This window comes from Oncorhynchus kisutch, unplaced genomic scaffold, assembly GCF_002021735.2.
Source record: "Oncorhynchus kisutch isolate 150728-3 unplaced genomic scaffold, Okis_V2 scaffold4014, whole genome shotgun sequence".
NCBI classification, from domain to species: domain Eukaryota; kingdom Metazoa; phylum Chordata; class Actinopteri; order Salmoniformes; family Salmonidae; genus Oncorhynchus; species Oncorhynchus kisutch.
The window spans coordinates 192,937-212,846 of NW_022265959.1; the positions used below are offsets into that span (position 1 = coordinate 192,937).

General features: G+C 42.7%; 1 protein-coding gene across 2 annotated transcripts in view; it reads left to right on the forward strand.

Moving 5' to 3' along the window:
• Positions 1-19,339, forward strand: part of LOC109886638 (multiple C2 and transmembrane domain-containing protein 2) — a 122,607-nt gene extending 103,268 nt beyond the window's left edge. For both annotated transcript variants that reach the window (XM_031821764.1, XM_031821765.1), the window contains 7 exons: positions 33-152; positions 7,493-7,606; positions 9,554-9,595; positions 11,640-11,749; positions 16,868-16,977; positions 17,225-17,322; positions 18,888-19,339. In XM_031821764.1, the coding sequence (XP_031677624.1) occupies positions 33-152; positions 7,493-7,606; positions 9,554-9,595; positions 11,640-11,749; positions 16,868-16,977; positions 17,225-17,322; positions 18,888-18,962 (669 nt within the window). In that variant the 3' untranslated portion in view covers positions 18,963-19,339. The remainder of the gene's footprint in view (positions 1-32; positions 153-7,492; positions 7,607-9,553; positions 9,596-11,639; positions 11,750-16,867; positions 16,978-17,224; positions 17,323-18,887) is intronic.
• Positions 19,340-19,910: the final 571 nt, after the last annotated feature.

Sequence of the window (19,910 nt, forward strand, 5' to 3'; positions counted from 1 at the left end):
CTTTTTAAGGTGTGTTTCTGTATTCGTTCCAGATGTTGGCACGTAACGTGTACCGCGTGCGTAACCTTTACAGAGCAGTGCAGTCCACATTCCAGTACATCAACAGCTGTTTCCAGTGGGAGAGGTTCCAGAGGAGTCTCATAGCCTTCCTGGTGAGGCAGTCACCCTTTTCAACATCTAAACGTAGCATTACCAAACTAGATATACTGTAGTATAGCAGCACCATCTACAGTGTCTCCCATACAACCAGAATCCCTAGCAGGGGGTTCCCCATTTCCAGTCAATAGGTGTTCTCAATATGGGAATCTATCTCTCTCTGTCTCTGTCTGTAGCAGTCAGCCTCTCCTTGAACTCTCCCTCTCTCTCTCTCTCTCTCTCTCAATTTCATTCAATTCAATTCAATTCAAGAGGCTTTATTGGCATGGGAAACATGTGTTAACATTGCCAAAGCAAGTTAGGTAGATAATATACAAAGGTGAAATAAACTATAAAAATGAACAGTAAACATTACAAATACAGAAGTTTCAAAACAATAAAGACATTACAAATGTCATATTATATATATACAGTGTTGTAACGATGTACAAATGGTTAAAGTACACAAGGGAAAATAAATAAGCATAAATATGGGTTGTATTTACAATGGTGTTTGTTCTCATATTCATTCATATATATATATATATATATATATATATAGACAGGTGTGTGCCTTTCCAAAACATGTCAGGTCAATTGAATTTACCGCAGGTGGACTCTAACAAAGTTGTAGAAACATCTCAAGGATGATCAATGGAAACAGGGTGTACCTGAGCTCAATTTAATCTCATAGCAAAGGGTCTGAATACTTACGTAAATAAGGTTTACGTAAATTTAGGTTTTACATACATGCAACATTTTTGTTTAAACTGTTCTTGCATTGTCATTATGGGGTATTTAGTGTTTGATTGAAGAGGGGAAAAAACGATTTAATCCATTTTAGAATAAGGTTGTAACGTAACAAAATGTGGAAAAAGCCACGGGGTCTGAATACTTTCCCAATGCACTGTATCCTTTTAAAATATATTTTCCTTCATTACTTTCTAACCCACCACTCCCCTAATTAGAGTAAACTAATGGACAACAACGCTCAGGCTTCTACTTCCAGCTTCTATAAACTATATACATTTTACATACTATATACACTCTACATACTATATACACTCTACATACTATATACACTCTACATACTACATACTATATACACTCTACATACTATATACATTTACATACTATATACACTCTACATACTATATACACTCTACATACTATATACACTCTACATACTATATACACTCTACATACTATATACACTCTACATACTATATACACTCTACATACTACATACTATATACATTTTACATACTATATACACTCTACATACTATAGACATGTACATACTATATACACTCTACATACTAAACGTACTATATACACTCTACATACTATATACACTCTACATACTATATACATTTACATACTATGTACACTCTACATACTATATACATTTACATACTATATACACTCTACATACTATATACACTCTACATACTATATACATTTACATACTATGTACACTCTACATACTATATACATTTACATACTATATACACTCTACATACTATATACATTTACATACTATATACACTCTACATACTATATACATTTACATACTATATACACTCTACATACTATATACATTTACATACTATATACACTCTACATACTATATACACTCTACATACTATATACATTTACATACTATGTACACTCTACATACTATATACATTTACATACTATATACACTCTACATACTATATACATTTACATACTATATACATTTACATACTATATACACTCTACATACTATATACACTCTACATACTATATACACTCTACATATTATATACATTTTACATACTATATACACACTACATACTATACATACTATATACACTCTACATACTATAGACATGTACATACTATATACACTCTACATACTATATACATTTTACATACTACATACTATATACATACTATATACACTCTACATACTATATACATATACATACTATATACACTCTACATACTATATACATGTACATACTATATACACTCTACATACTATATACATTTTACACTCTACATACTATATACATTTACATACTATATACACTCTACATACTATAAACATTTACATACTATATACACTCTACATACTATATACATTTTACATACTATATACACTCTACATACTATAGACATGTACATACTATATACACTCTACATACTATATACATTTTACATACTATATACACTCTACATACTATATACACTCTACATACTATAAACATTTTACATACATTTTACATACTATATATATATATTGATGTAATGTCCTTAAAACAAGTCAAAATGAGGCTCAGTAGTGTGTGTGGCCTCCACATGCCTGTATGACCTCCCTACAACGCCTGGGCATGCTCCTGATGAGGTGGCGGATGGTCTCCTGAGGGATCTCCTCCCAGACCTGGACTAAAGCATCCACCAACTCCTGGACAGTCTGTGGTGCACCGTGGCGTTGGTGGATGGAGCGAGACATGATGTCCCAGATGTGCTCAATTGGATTCAGGTCTGGGGAATGGGCGGGCCAGTCCATAGCATCAATGCCTTCCTCTTGCAGGAACTGCTGACACACTCCAGCCACATGAGGTCTAGCATTGTCTTGCATTTAGGAGGAACCCAGGGCCAACCGCACCAGCATATGGTCTCACAAGGGGTCTGAGGATCTCATCTCGGTACCTAATGGCAGTCAGGCTACCTCTGGCGAGCACATGGAGGGCTGTGCGGCCTCCCAAAGAAATGCCACCCCACACCATGACTGAACTACCGCCAAACCGGTCATGCTGGAGGATGTTGCAGGCAGCAGAACGTTCTCCACGGCGTCTCCAGACTGTCACGTCTGTCACATGTGCTCAGTGTGAACCCGCTTTCATCTGTGAAGAGCACAGGGCGCCAGTGGCGAATTTGCCAATCTTGGTGTTCTCTGGCAAATGCCAAACGTCCTGCACGGTGTTGGGCTGTAAGCACAACCCCCACCTGTGGACGTCGGGCCCTCATACCACCCTCATGGAGTCTGTTTCTGACCTTTTGAGCAGACACATGCACACTAGTGGCCTGCTGGAGGTCATTTTGCAGGGCTCTGGCAGTGCTCCTCCTGCTCCTCCTTGCACAAAGGCGGAGATAGCGGTCCTGCTGCTGGGTTGTTGCCCTCCTACGGCCTCCTCCACATCTCCTGATGTACTGGCCTGTCTCCTGGTAGCGCCTCCATGCTCTGGACACTACGCTGACAGACACAGCTAACCTTCTTGCCACAGCTCGCATTGATGTGCCATCCTGGATGAGCTACACTACCTGAGCCACTTGTGTGGGTTGTAGACTCCGTCTCATGCTACGACTAGAGTGAAAGCACAGCCAGCATTCAAAAGTGACCTAAACATCAGGAAGCATAGGAACTGAGAAGTGGTCTGTGGTCCCCACCTGCAGAACCACTCCTTTATTGGGGGTGTCTTGCTAATTGCCTATAATTTCCACCTGTTGTCTATTCCATTTGCACAACAGCATGTGAAATTATTGTCAATCAGTGTTGCTTCCTAAGTGGACAGTTTAATTTCACAGAAGTGTGATTGACTTGGAGTTACATTGTGTTGTTTAAGTGTTCCCTTTATTTTTTTGAGCAGTGTACATTTTACGGACACAGTCTATTTTACAATAGTTATCTTTTGTTTGATTTGAATCCCCCCTTCAGCTCCATTCAACCCCTCCCATCTCTCTCTTAACACCCTCCAGTCCCTTCAGCTCCATTCAACCCCTCCCATCTCTCTCTTAACACCATCCAGTCCCTTCAGCTCCATTCAACCCATCCCATCTATCTCTCAACACCATCCAGTCCCATCAGCTCCATTCAACCCCTCCCATCTCTCTCTTAACACCCTCCAGTCCCTTCAGCTCCATTCAACCCCTCCCATCTATCTCTTAACACCCTCCAGTCCCTTCAGCTCCATTCAACCCCTCCCATCTCTCTCTTAACACCATCCAGTCCCTTCAGCTCCATTCAACCCCTCCCATCTATCTCTTAACACCATCCAGTCCCCCTTCAGCTCCATTCAACCCCTCCCATCTATCTCTTAACACCATCCAGTCCCTTCAGCTCCATTCAACCCCTCCCATCTACAGTGGGGCAAAAAAGTATTTAGTCAGCCACCAAAGTTCTCCCACTTAAAAAGTTGAGAGAGGCCTGTAATTTTCATCATAGGTACACTTCAACTATGTCAGACAAAATGCGGAAAAAAATCCAGAAATTCACATTGTAGGATTTGTAATGAATTTATTTGCAAATTATGTTGGAAAATAAGTATTTGGTCACCTACAAACAAGCAAGATTTCTGGCTCTCACAGATCTGTAACTTTTTCTTTTAGAGGCTCCTCTGTCCTCCACTCGTTACCTGTATTAATGGCACCTGTTTGAACTTGTTATCAGTATAAAAGACACCTGTCCACAACCTCAAACAGTCACACTCCAAACTCCACTATGGCCAAGACCAAAGAGCTGTCAAAGGACACCAGAAACAACATTGTAGACCTGCACCAGAGTGGGAAGACTGAATCTGCAATAGGTAAGCAGCTTGGTTTGAAGAAATCAACTGTGGGAGCAATTATTAGGAAATGGAAGACATACAAGACCACTGATAATCTCCCTCGATCTGGGACTCCACGCAAGATCTCACCCCGTGGGATCAAAATGATCACAAGAACGGTGAGCAAAAATCCCAGAACCACACGGGGGGACCTAGTGAATGACCTGCAGAGAGCTGGGACCAATGTAACAAAGCCTACCATCAGCAAGGGCATTGAAGATGAAACGTGGCTGGGTCTTTCAGCATGACAATGATCCCAAACACATCGCCCGGGCAACGAAGGAGTGGCTTCGTAAGAAGCATTTCAAGGTCCTGGAGTGGCCTAGCCGGTCTCCAGATCTCAACCCCATAGAAAATCTTTGGAGGGAGTTGAAAGTCCGTGTTGCCCAGCAACAGCCCCAAAACATCACTGCTCTAGAGGAGATCTGCATGGAGGAATGGGCAAAAATACCAGCAACAGTGTGTGAAAACCTTGTGAAGACGTTTGACCTCTGTCATTGCCAACAAAGGGTATATAACAAAGTATTGAGATAAACTTTTGTTATTGACCAAATACTTATTTTCCACCATAATTTGCAAATTAATTCCTTAAAAATCCTACAATGTGATTTTTCTGGATTTTTTTCCTTCTCATTTTGTCTGTCATAATTGAAGTGTACCTATGATGAAAATTACAGGCCTCTCTCATCTTTTTAAGTGGGAGAACTTGCACAATTGGTGGCTGACTAAATACTTTTTTGCCCCACTGTATGTACTGTGAGAGGACAGACTTTAGCCCCTGCTATAGATATGTACTGTGAGAGGAAAGATTCTACCCCCTGCTATAGATATGTACTGTGAGAGGATATATTCTAGCCCCTGCTATAGATATGTACTGTGAGAGAACAGATTCTAGCCCCTGCTATAGATATGTACTGTGAGAGGACAGATTTTAGCCCTTGCTATAGATATGTACTGTGAGAGAACAGATTCTAGCCCCTGCTATAGATATGTACTGTGAGAGGGCAGATTCTAGCCCCTGCTATAGATATGTACTGTGAGAGGGCAGATTCTAGCCCCTGCTATAGATATGTACTGTGAGAGGGCAGATTCTAGCCCCTGCTATAGATATGTACTGTGAGAGGTTAGGATCTAGCCCCTGCTATAGATATGTACTGGTCCCACTAGAGGAGAAGAAGATAGTATCTAGCCTCAGCTACAGTGTAGACTGGTCCCACTAGAGGAGAAGAAGATAGGATCTAGCCTCAGCTACAGTGTAGACTGGTCCCACTAGAGGAGAAGAAGATAGGATCTAGCCTCAGCTACAGTGTAGACTGGTCCCACTAGAGGAGAAGAAGATAGGATCTAGCCTCAGCTACAGTGTAGACTGGTCCCACTAGAGGAGAAGAAGATAGGATCTAGCCTCAGCTACAGTGTAGACTGGTCCCACTAGAGGAGAAGAAGATAGGATCTAGCCTCAGCTACAGTGTAGACTGGTCCCACTAGAGGAGAAGAAGATAGGATCTAGCCTCAGCTACAGTGTAGACTGGTCCCACTAGAGGAGAAGAAGATAGGATCTAGCCTCAGCTACAGTGTAGACTGGTCCCACTAGAGGAGAAGAAGAGATGGAGTGTATGGTAAATACAGTGTATGTCATGTATTTAATGTTCAGTTAATGAAGTAACCCTTTATCAGTTTATCCTCCCTTCTTCTCCCATCTGCCTCCCCTCTCCCCTACTCCTCCCCTGTACTCCTCCTCTCCTCTCCCCTACTCCTCCCCTGTACGCCTCCTCTCCTCTCCCCTACTCCTCCCCTGTACTCCTCCTCCCCTCTCCCCTACTCCTCCCCTGTACTCCTCCTCTCCTCTCCCCTACGCCTCCCCTGTACTCCTCCTCTCCTCTCCCCTACTCCTCCCCTGTACTCCTCCTCTCCTCTCCCCTACTCCTCCCCTGTACTCCGCCTCTCCTCTCCCCTACTCCTCCCCTGTACTCCTCCTCTCCTCTCCTCTCCCCTACTCCTCCCCTGTACTCCTCCTCTCCTCTCCCCTACTCCTCCCCTGTACTCCTCCTCTCCTCTCCCCTACTCCTCCCCTGTACTCCTCCTCTCCTCTCCCCTACTCCTCCCCTGTACTCCTCCTCCCCTCTCCCCTACTCCTCCCCTGTACTCCTCCTCTCCTCTCCCCTACTCCTCCCCTGTACTCCGCCTCTCCTCTCCCCTACTCCTCCCCTGTACTCCTCCTCTCCTCTCCTCTCCCCTACTCCTCCCCTGTACTCCTCCTCTCCTCCCCCCTACTCCTCCCCTGTACTCCTCCTCTCCTCCCCCCTACTCCTCCCCTGTACTCCTCCTCTCCTCTCCCCTACTCCTCCCCTGTACTCCTCCTCTCCTCTCCCCTACTCCTCCCCTGTACTCCTCCTCTCCTTTCCTTTCCTCTCCTCTTCTCTTTTCCTCTGCTTCTCTCCTTTCCTCTCCTCTTCTCTTTCCTCTGCTTCTCTCCTTTCCTCTCCCCTCCTCCCATCTCCTCCTCATCCCTTCCTACTCCTCTCCTCTTCTCTCTTCATGTCCTCTTCCCCTCCTTTTCTATCCTCTTCTCTCATCCCCGCCTCTCCTCTCCCCTCTTCCCCCACTCTTCCCCACTCCTCTCTTCTCCTCCTCCCCTCTCATCCCCTACTCCTCTCCCCTCATCTCCTTCCCTACTCCTTCTCCTCCCCTACTCCGCTCCCCTCTGTCCTATGCTACTTCTCTTCTCCTCCTCTCCTCTCCCGTCCTCTCATCTCTTCCTATAGATATTCCTGCTGGCGGTGTGGCATTGGGAGTTCTACATGTTGCCTCTCTGTCTGGTTCTGCTCATCACATGGAACTATCTTCAGATTGCATCTGGACGGGCCAACCAGGACCTGGTCAGTACAGCGCCTCCCTCCAAACAGCCATGTTTAATCCTATTCCCCTACAACTATTACCACTATCTCCTAGATTCTACAACTACTTCCACTATCTCCTAGATTCTACAACTACTACCACAATCTCCTAGATTCTACAACTACTACCACTATCTCCTAGATTCTAGAACTATTACCACTATCTCATAGATTCTAAAACTATTACCACCATCTCCTAGATTCTAGAACTACTACCACTATTTCCTAGATTCTACAACTATTACCACTATCTCCTAGATTCAAAAACTATTACCTCTATCTCCTAGATTCTAGAACTACTATCACTATCTCCTAGATTCTACAACTACTACCACAATCTCCTAGATTCTACAACTACTACCACTATCTCCTAGATTCTACAACTACTACCACTATCTCCTAGATTATAGAACTATTACCACTATCTCCTAGATTCTACAACTACTACCACTATCTCCTAGATTCTACAACTACTATCACTATCTCCTAGATTATAGAACTACTACCACTATCTCCTAGATTCTACAACTACTACCACTATCTCCTACATTCTAGAACTACTACCACTATCTCCTAGATTCTAGAACTATTACCACTATCTCCTAGATTCTACAACTACTACCACTATCTCCTAGATTCTACAACTACTATCACTATCTCCTAGATTATAGAACTACTACCACTATCTCCTAGATTCTACAACTACTACCACTATCTCCTACATTCTAGAACTACTACCACTATCTCCTAGATTCTAGAACTATTACCACTATCTCCTAGATTCTACAACTACTACCACTATCTCCTAGATTCTACAACTACTATCACTATCTCCTAGATTATAGAACTACTACCACTATCTCCTAGATTATAGAACTATTACCACTATCCTAGATTATAGAACTATTACCACTATCTCCTAGATTCTACAACTACTACCACTATCTCCTAGATTCTAGAACTACTACCACTATCTCCTAGATTCTAGAACTACTACCACTATCTCCTAGATTCTACAACTATTACCACTATCTCCTAGATTCTACAATTACTACCACTATCTCCTAGATTCTACAACTATTACCACTACCCCCTAGATTCTACAACTATTACCACTATCTCCTAGATTCTACAACTACTACCACTATCTCCTAGATTCTACAACTACTACCACTATCTCCTAGATTCTACAACTACTACCACTATCTCCTAGATTCTACAACTATTACCACTAGCTCATAGATTCTACAACTATTACCACTATCTCCTAGATTCTACAACTATTACCACTATCTCCTAGATTCTACAACTACCACTATCTCCTAGATTCTACAACAATTACCACTATCTCCTAGATTCTACAACAATTACCACTATCTCCTAGATTCTACAACTACCACTATCTCCTAGATTCTACAACTATTACCACTATCTCCTAGATTCTACAACTATTACCACTATCTCCTAGATTCTACAACTGCTACCACTATCCCCTAGATTCCACAACTATTACCACTATCTCCTAGATTCTACAACTATTACCACTATCTCCTAGATTCTACAACTGCTACCACTATCTCCTAGATTCTACAACCGCTACCACTATCTCCTAGATTCTACAACTGCTACCACTATCCCCTAGATTCTACAACTACCACTATCTCCTAGATTCTAGAACTACTACCACTATCTCCTAGATTCTAGAACTACTACCAAAGCCCTCAGCATGATCATGTGTTAGTCAGTGCAGAGGATCAGTCATGTGAGGTCATCTGTTCGCATCCTGACACACTACATGGACCTACTACTGTACACCAACCAGTGGAGGCTGCTGAGGGGAGGACAGCTCATAATAATGCCTGGATTAATGTAGTGAACCACTGGTCTGGACATTTCCTATCCTTCACTTTACTAATCTTTTCTTTCTAGGATAATATGGACTTGGGCGATGAAGATGATGAAGATGAAAAGGTAGCATAGTTTCCCATTATGTTTCATAATGACTCATAATACCTGGTTTCTACATAGTAATGACTGATAATGCTGTGGTTCTACATCGCAATGACTGATAATGCTGGGTTTCTACATAGTAATGACTGATAATACTGAGTTTCTACATAGTAATAACTGATAATACTGAGTTTCTACATAGTAATGACTGATAATGCTGGGTTTCTACATAGTGTAATGACTGATAATACTGAGTTTCTACATAGTAATGACTGATAATGCTGGGGGTTCTGCATGGCAATGACCGATAATGCTGGGGTTCTACATAGTAATGACGGATAATACTGAGTTTCTACATATTAATGACTGATCATGCTGGGTTTCTACATAGTAATGACTCATGATACCTGGTTTCTACATAGTATTTTTTGTTGGTAATGACTGATAATGCTGGGTTTCTACATAGTAATGACTCATAATACCTGGTTTCTACATAGTAATTTTAATTGGTAATGACTGATAATGCTGGGTTTCTACATAGAGGATCTGTCTGACTGTAGAAGCTCTGTCTGTCTGACTGTAGAGGATCTGTCTGTCTGACTGTAGAGGCTCTGTCTGTCTGACTGTAGAGGATCTGTCTGTCTGACTGTAGAGGATCTGTCTGTCTGACTGTAGAGGTTCTGTCTGTCTGTAGAGGTTCTGTCTGACTGTAGAATATCTGTCTGTCTGACTGTAGAAGATCTGTCTGTCTGACTGTAGAGGATCTGTCTGTCTGACTGTGGAGGTTCTGTCTGACTGTAGAGGATCTGTCTGTCTGACTGTAGAGGATCTGTCTGTCTGACTGCGGAGGTTCTGCCTGGCTGTAGAGGTTATGTCTGACTGTAGAGGATCTGTTTGTGACTGTAGAGGATCTGTCTGTCTGACTGTAGATGATCTGTCTGTCTGACTGTAGAGGTTCTGTCTGTCTGTAGAGGTTCTGTCTGACTGTAGAATATCTGTCTGTCTGACTGTAGAAGATCTGTCTGTCTGACTGTAGAGGATCTGTCTGTCTGACTGTGGAGGTTCTGTCTGACTGTAGAGGTTCTGTCTGTTTGACTGTAGAGGTTCTGTCTGACTGTGGAGGTTCTGTCTGTCTGACTGTAGATGTTCTGTCTGACTGTGGAGGTTCTGTCTGTCTGACTGTAGATGTTCTGTCTGACTGTAGAGGATCTGTCTGACTGTAGAGTTTCTGTCTGTCAGACATGTAGAACTGACTGGTCCTTTAATGTGTCTAAAGATGAAGAACTGACTGGTCCTTTAATGTATCTAAAGACATGTAGAACTGACTGGTCCTTTAATGTGTCTAAAGATGAAGAACTGACTGGTCCTTTAATGTGTCTAAAGACATGTAGAACTGACTGGTCCTTTAATGTGTCTAAAGACATGTAGAACTGACTGGTCCTTTAATGTGTCTAAAGATGAAGAACTGACTGGTCCTTTAATGTGTCTAAAGATGAAGAACTGACTGGTCCTTTAATGTGTCTAAAGACATGTAGAACTGACTGGTCCTTTAATGTGTCTAAAGATGAAGAATTGACTGGTCCTTTAATGTATCTGAAGACATGTAGAACTGACTGGTCCTTTAATGTGTCTAAAGACATGTAGAACTGACTGGTCCTTTAATGTGTCTAAAGATGAAGAACTGACTGGTCCTTTAATGTGTCTAAAGATGAAGAACTGACTGGTCCTTTAATGTGTCTAAAGATGAAGAACTGACTGGTCCTTTAATGTGTCTAAAGACATGTAGAACTGACTGGTCCTTTAATGTGTCTAAAGACATGTAGAACTGACTGGTCCTTTAATGTATCTGAAGACATGTAGAACTGACTGGTCCTTTAATGTGTCTAAAGACATGTAGAACTGACTGGTCCTTTAATGTGTCTAAAGATGAAGAACTGACTGGTCCTTTAATGTGTCTAGAGATGAAGAACTGACTGGTCCTTTAATGTGTCTAAAGATGAATAACTGACTGGTCCTTTAATGTGTCTAGAGACATGTAGAACTGACTGGTCCTTTAATGTTGTAGGAATCCGAGAAGAGAGGTTTGATGGAAAAAATTCACATGGTTCAAGAGACTGTCATCACTGTCCAAAACCTGTTGGAGGAAATCGCATGCTTCGGGGAGAGAATTAAGAAGTGAGCATTTTAGTCTGAATTAGACATGTGTTTATTTTAATTGTCCATAAATGTTGATTTGACATGGTGTTCTGGTTTGAAGTATTTATTCTGTATATGGTTCTGGTTGTTGCATGTCAATTATTTTGTATTATCAATGAAATTTAGAATAATTAGATAGTGTGTTATATTCCTGCAATCAAATCAAATCAAATTTATTTATATAGCCCTTCGTACATCAGCTGATATCTCAAAGTGCTGTACAGAAACCCAGCCTAAAACCCCAAACAGCAAGCAATGCAGGTGTAGAAGCACCGTGTTTTATCACGTATCCAATCAATAGGAATTGTCAATATTGTTTTTGTTTTATCATTTCAATATTTCGTTTATATTTTTTGTATGTTTCTGCCCATATCTCCTCCAACCAAAATGAAGTTGGGCAGGTAGCCTAGCGGTTAGAGCTTTGGGGTGGTAACCCACTAGTTAGGGAGGCAGGTAGCCTAGCGGTTAGAGCTTTGGGGTGGTAACCCACTAGTTAGGGAGGCAGGTAGCCTAGCGGTTAGAGCTTTGGGGTGGTAACCCACTAGTTAGGGAGGCAGGTAGCCTAGCGGTTAGAGCTTTGGGGTGGTAACCCACTAGTTAGGGAGGCAGGTAGCCTAGCGGTTAGAGCTTTGGGGTGGTAACCCACTAGTTAGGGAGGCAGGTAGCCTAGCGGTTAGAGCTTTGGGGTGGTAACCCACTAGTTAGGGAGGCAGGTAGCCTAGCGGTTAGAGCTTTGGGGTGGTAACCCACTAGTTAGGGAGGCAGGTAGCCTAGTGGTTAGAGCTTTGGGGTGGTAACCCACTAGTTAGGGAGGCAGGTAGCCTAGCGGTTAGAGCTTTGGGGTGGTAACCCACTAGTTAGGGAGGCAGGTAGCCTAGCGGTTAGAGCTTTGGGGTGGTAACCCACTAGTTAGGGAGGCAGGTAGCCTAGCGGTTAGAGCTTTGGGGTGGTAACCCACTAGTTAGGGAGGCAGGTAGCCTAGCGGTTAGAGCTTTGGGGTGGTAACCCACTAGTTAGGGAGGCAGGTAGCCTAGCGGTTAGAGCTTTGGGGTGGTAACCCACTAGTTAGGGAGGCAGGTAGCCTAGCGGTTAGAGCTTTGGGGTGGTAACCCACTAGTTAGGGAGGCAGGTAGCCTAGCGGTTAGAGCTTTGGGGTGGTAACCCACTAGTTAGGGAGGCAGGTAGCCTAGCGGTTAGAGCTTTGGGGTGGTAACCCACTAGTTAGGGAGGCAGGTAGCCTAGCGGTTAGAGCTTTGGGGTGGTAACCCACTAGTTAGGGAGGCAGGTAGCCTAGCGGTTAGAGCTTTGGGGTGGTAACCCACTAGTTAGGGAGGCAGGTAGCCTAGCGGTTAGAGCTTTGGGGTGGTAACCCACTAGTTAGGGAGGCAGGTAGCCTAGCGGTTAGAGCTTTGGGGTGGTAACCCACTAGTTAGGGAGGCAGGTAGCCTAGCGGTTAGAGCTTTGGGGTGGTAACCCACTAGTTAGGGAGGCAGGTAGCCTAGCGGTTAGAGCTTTGGGGTGGTAACCCACTAGTTAGGGAGGCAGGTAGCCTAGCGGTTAGAGCTTTGGGGTGGTAACCCACTAGTTAGGGAGGCAGGTAGCCTAGCGGTTAGAGCTTTGGGGTGGTAACCCACTAGTTAGGGAGGCAGGTAGCCTAGCGGTTAGAGCTTTGGGGTGGTAACCCACTAGTTAGGGAGGCAGGTAGCCTAGCGGTTAGAGCTTTGGGGTGGTAACCCACTAGTTAGGGAGGCAGGTAGCCTAGCGGTTAGAGCTTTGGGGTGGTAACCCACTAGTTAGGGAGGCAGGTAGCCTAGCGGTTAGAGCTTTGGGGTGGTAACCCACTAGTTAGGGAGGCAGGTAGCCTAGCGGTTAGAGCTTTGGGGTGGTAACCCACTAGTTAGGGAGGCAGGTAGCCTAGCGGTTAGAGCTTTGGGGTGGTAACCCACTAGTTAGGGAGGCAGGTAGCCTAGCGGTTAGAGCTTTGGGGTGGTAACCCACTAGTTAGGGAGGCAGGTAGCCTAGCGGTTAGAGCTTTGGGGTGGTAACCCACTAGTTAGGGAGGCAGGTAGCCTAGCGGTTAGAGCTTTGGGGTGGTAACCCACTAGTTAGGGAGGCAGGTAGCCTAGCGGTTAGAGCTTTGGGGTGGTAACCCACTAGTTAGGGAGGCAGGTAGTCTAGCGGTTAGAGCTTTGGGGTGGTAACCCACTAGTTAGGGAGGCAGGTAGCCTAGCGGTTAGAGCTTTGGGGTGGTAACCCACTAGTTAGGGAGGCAGGTAGCCTAGCGGTTAGAGCTTTGGGGTGGTAACCCACTAGTTAGGGAGGCAGGTAGCCTAGCGGTTAGAGCTTTGGGGTGGTAACCCACTAGTTAGGGAGGCAGGTAGCCTAGCGGTTAGAGCTTTGGGGTGGTAACCCACTAGTTAGGGAGGCAGGTAGCCTAGCGGTTAGAGCTTTGGGGTGGTAACCCACTAGTTAGGGAGGCAGGTAGCCTAGCGGTTAGAGCTTTGGGGTGGTAACCCACTAGTTAGGGAGGCAGGTAGCCTAGCGGTTAGAGCTTTGGGGTGGTAACCCACTAGTTAGGGAGGCAGGTAGCCTAGCGGTTAGAGCTTTGGGGTGGTAACCCACTAGTTAGGGAGGCAGGTAGCCTAGCGGTTAGAGCTTTGGGGTGGTAACCCACTAGTTAGGGAGGCAGGTAGCCTAGCGGTTAGAGCTTTGGGGTGGTAACCCACTAGTTAGGGAGGCAGGTAGCCTAGCGGTTAGAGCTTTGGGGTGGTAACCCACTAGTTAGAGAGGCAGGTAGCCTAGCGGTTAGAGCTTTGGGGTGGTAACCCACTAGTTAGGGAGGCAGGTAGCCTAGCGGTTAGAGCTTTGGGGTGGTAACCCAATAGTTAGGGAGGCAGGTAGCCTAGCGGTTAGCGCTTTGGGGTGGTAACCCACTAGTTAGGGAGGCAGGTAGCCTAGCGGTTAGCACTTTGGGGTGGTAACCCACTAGTTAGGGAGGCAGGTAGCCTAGCGGTTAGAGCTTTGGGGTGGTAACCCAAAGGGTGTTGGTTCGAACATCAGAGCCGACAAGGTGAAAAATCTGTCGATATGCCATTGAGCAAGTCACTTAAACCTAATTTGCTCCACTGGTGCTGAACTACCGTGTCTGACCCTGTAAAACAACACATTCCACTGCACCTCTCATACTACCATGACTGACCCTGTAAAACAACACCTATCATACGACCATGACTGACCCTGTAAAACAACACCTATCATACTACCATGACTGACCCTGTAAAACAACACCTATCATACTACCATGACTGACCCTGTAAAACAACACCTATCATACTACCATGACTGACCCTGTAAAACAACACCTATCATACTACCATGACTGACCCTGTGAAACAACACCTATCATACTACCATGACTGACCCTGTAAAACAACACCTATCATACTACCATGACTGACCCTGTAAAACAACACCTATCATACTACCATGACCGACCCTGTAAAACAACACCTATCATACTACCATGACTGACCCTGTAAAACAACACCTATCATACTACCATGACTGACCCTGTAAAACAACACCTATCATACTACCATGACTGACCCTGTAAAACAACACCTATCATACTACCATGACTGACCCTGTGAAACAACACCTATCATACTACCATGACTGACCCTGTAAAACAACACCTATCATACTACCATGACTGACCCTGTAAAACAACACCTATCATACTACCATGACCGACCCTGTAAAACAACACCTATCATACTACCATGACTGACCCTGTGAAACAACACCTATCATACTACCATGACTGACCCTGTAAAACAACACCTATCATACTACCATGACTGACCCTGTAAAACAACACCTATCATACTACCATGACCGACCCTGTAAAACAACACCTATCATACTACCATGACTGACCCTGTAAAACAACACCTATCATACTACCATGACTGACCCTGTAAAACAACACATTCCACTGCACATATCATACTACCATGACTGACCCTGTAAAACAACACCTATCATACTACCATGACTGACCCTGTAAAACAACACCTATCATACTACCATGACTGACCCTGTAAAACAACACCTATCATACTACCATGACTGACCCTGTAAAACAACACCTATCATACTACCATGACTGACCCTGTAAAACAACACATTCCACTGCACCTCTCCGCTGTATGTAATTATCTTTGAATATCTTGTAGTCCTCAATATTGTTGTAGTATCCACATATGTTTCTCTTCAATATGAATATTTAGTGTTTCTACTCAATATGAATATTTAGTGTTTCTACTCAATATGAATATTTAGTGTGTTTCTACTCAATATGTATTGTGTTTCTACTCAATGTGAATGTGTATTGTGTTTCTACTCAATATGTATTGTGTTTCTACTCAATGTGAATGTGTATTGTGTTTCTACTCAATGTGTATTGTGTTTCTACTCAATATGAATATGTATTGTGTTTCTACTCAATATGTATTGTGTTTCTAGTCAATATGAATATGTATTGTGTTTCTACTCAATATGAATATATATTGTATTTCTACTCAGTATGAATATGTATTGTGTTTCTAGTCAATATGAATATGTATTGTGTTTCTACTCAATGTGAATATGTATTGTGTTTCTACTCAATATGTATTGTGTTTCTAGTCAATATGAATATGTATTGTGTTTCTACTCAATGTGAATATGTATTGTGTTTCTACTCAATATGTATTGTGTTTCTAGTCAATATGAATATGTATTGTGTTTCTACTCAATATGTATTGTGTTTCTAGTCAATATGAATATGTATTGTGTTTCTACTCAATATGAATATATATTGTATTTCTACTCAGTATGAATATGTATTGTGTTTCTAGTCAATATGAATATGTATTGTGTTTCTACTCAATGTGAATATGTATTGTGTTTCTACTCAATATGTATTGTGTTTCTAGTCAATATGAATATGTATTGTGTTTCTAGTCAGTATGAATATATATTGTATTTCTAGTCAATATGAATATATATTGTATTTCTACTCAGTATGAATATGTATTGTGTTCTCTTCATCAGCACCTTTAACTGGTCAGTACCGTTCCTCTCCAACCTTGCCTTCCTTATCCTGGTGACAGTAACAGTTGTGACATACTTCATCCCTGTACGATATATCCTTCTAGTTTGGGGTAAGTGCATGTTTTCTTTTGGTAAGATATCTAGAACTATTGGCAATTTTCCATGTCAATTGATTCTATGAGGTCAGCATATGAATACACCAAAACAATAGAGTATCATACATGCCGTGCTGATAGGATAGTAAATACACATGACAGCCTGTTCCTTTATTATTTAATTATAGCTGCATCAGATCCACCCAGATTACTGGTTTATACACACTGTTTTATTTTGCTTCTCCTGAATGTCTGTTTTCAGGAATTAATAAATTCACCAAGAAATTACGGGCCCCGTACGCCATCGACAACAATGAGGTGTTTGATTTCCTGAGGAGAGTTCCTTCAGATGTTCACAAGGTACGTGTCTATAGAAGGTTAAAGGGCAATTCCACCACTTTTCAACAGATAACACAGTGATTTAGGAAGACTGTGAGATTAGCGGGGAGCTGGATAATACTCTTCCTGTCTGGAAAGGCATCACATGTAAATGTAGAAACTCTGCATGAAAAGTCCAAACCTAAAGGACCTTTTCTTCCTATGTTTGTAGCTACAGAACATAGAAATGTGTCGTTATTCACATATGTAGACACGGGTGTGGTGCTGGACATAGTGAATGGGAGTTTAAAAAGTGGTGGAATTATCCTTTTCAGGTTATTTCCTCTCAATCAGAATCAGGAAGCCAGTAAACCTCTAGTATTTCAGCTTATAACCTCTAGATCAGATTCAGGAAGCCAGTAAACCTCTAAATCAGATTCAGGAAGCCAGTAAACCTCTAGATCAGATTCAGGATGCCAGTAAACCTCTAGATCAGATTCAGGAAGCCAGTAAACCTCTAAATCAGATGCAGGATGCCAGTAAACCTCTAGATCAGATTCAGGAAGCCAGTAAACCTCTAGATCAGATTCAGGATGCCAGTAAACCTCTAGATCAGATTCAGGAAGCCAGTAAACCTCTAAATCAGATTCAGGATGCCAGTAAACCTCTAGATCAGATGCAAGATGCCAGTAAACCTCTAGATCAGATGCAGGATGCCAGTAAACCTCTAGATCAGATTCAGGAAGCCAGTAAACCTCTAAATCAGATTCAGGATGCCAGTAAACCTCTAGATCAGATTCAGGAAGCCAGTAAACCTCTAAATCAGATTCAGGATGCCAGTAAACCTCTAGATCAGATGCAAGATGCCAGTAAACCTCTAGATCAGATGCAGGATGCCAGTAAACCTCTAGTCTTTCAGCACTGCTTTCTACTGAAATATCCCACAGGTTGTTGCCTGTGTAATTATAGCCCGGTCTAATGTCTGTTATGATGTTTCCTCCCTAACAGCCCTTGTGGATTATACAAGGTGTTAGGGTCAGGTGCCTTTCAGTTGCCGGGCGAAGGCACCACAGTGTTGATAACTTCTTTGACTATTGTCACCACAGAGTTGATAACTTCTGTGACTAATGTCACCACAGAGTTGATAACTTCTGTGACTAATGTCACCACAGAGTTGATCACTTCTGTGACTAATGTCACCACAGAGTTGATCACTTCTGTGACTAATGTCACCACAGAGTTGATAACTTCTGTGACTATTGTCACCACAGAGTTGATAACTTCTGTGACTAATGTCACCACAAAGTTGATAACTTCTGTGACTATTGTCACCACAGAGTTGAGAGTAGGGTTGCAAAATTCTGTTAACTTTCCCAAAAGTCCTAGTTTTGGGGGGGAAATCTGTTGGAAGATTCATGGATTCAGGAGGGAATAAGCAGGAAGTGTGTGAATCCTCCAATCGGGGAAGTTAGCAGAATTTTGCAACACAAGTTGAGTGCTACTGTGACTGTTGTGTGACCTCAACTGGTAGTATGACCTCCTCAGACACTGTAGCCCTACAGCTCTGCTGTTATGAATGATACCTGACCATATTCCTCTGTGTGTAGGTGCAGTACAGCGAGCTGAAGACTTTGAGCGCCCAGAGTCCTCTGAGGAGGAAGAGAACCATTGAGAGGAGGTGATGGAGGAGTGATCTATGGTCCCCAATGGAAGACATGGCCATGTGCACACTGTTGCCGCCTCAGACTTATGCCCTGTGTGAAACTGGGCGTATAGTGAAGGATATGCAGGCCATATCTGGATCATATTCCTCTATGTTCAGAATTGGTTAGAAAACTGCTCCTGGGTTACTGGTCCTCTGTAGCTCAGTTTGTAGAACATGGCACTTGCTGTGCCGGGATAGTGACTACTATTCCTGAGATCACCCATATGTATACACGCATAACTCCGTCTTTTTGGGATAAAAGCATCTGCTACATGGCGTCTATACTGAACAAAAATGGCAACGCAACATGCAACAATTTCAAAGATTTTACTGACTTACAGTTTATAGAAGAAAATCAGTCAGTTGAAATGAATTCTTTCAGCCCTAATCAATGGATTTCACATGACTGGGATGCAGGTGGTGGATTATCTTGACAAAGGAGAAATGCTCACTAACAGAGGAAGGTAAAGCTTTTTGTACGGACGGAACAATTCTGGGATCTTTTATTTCAACTCATGAAATATGGGACCAACACTTTACATGTGTTCAGTGTCTATTAGCAGTCAGACATGGATATTGGATCACCAGTAGGCTAAAGATCACCAGCGTGGTTTCCACCTACATCAACATGGCCTCAACACTGACTTTCGTTCAACACTTTTTAGAATATTGTTCACTTATTTTTGTTTTATTGAAAGATACTATTTAATCAAAAACAGTTTTATCCTGATTTGTTCTTCTCTACTTTTCTGACTTTTTAAAATGTATTTCTGTTTTAAGTATCTACAATTGTAGTTGTTAAAGTTTCAGAATATTATCTTTTTATATTTTTAAGAGAGATGTCTGAATGAATCAAAATCTGTTTTAACTCATCAATAGAATCTAATGTCTGAATGAATCAAAATCTGTTTTAACTCATCAATAG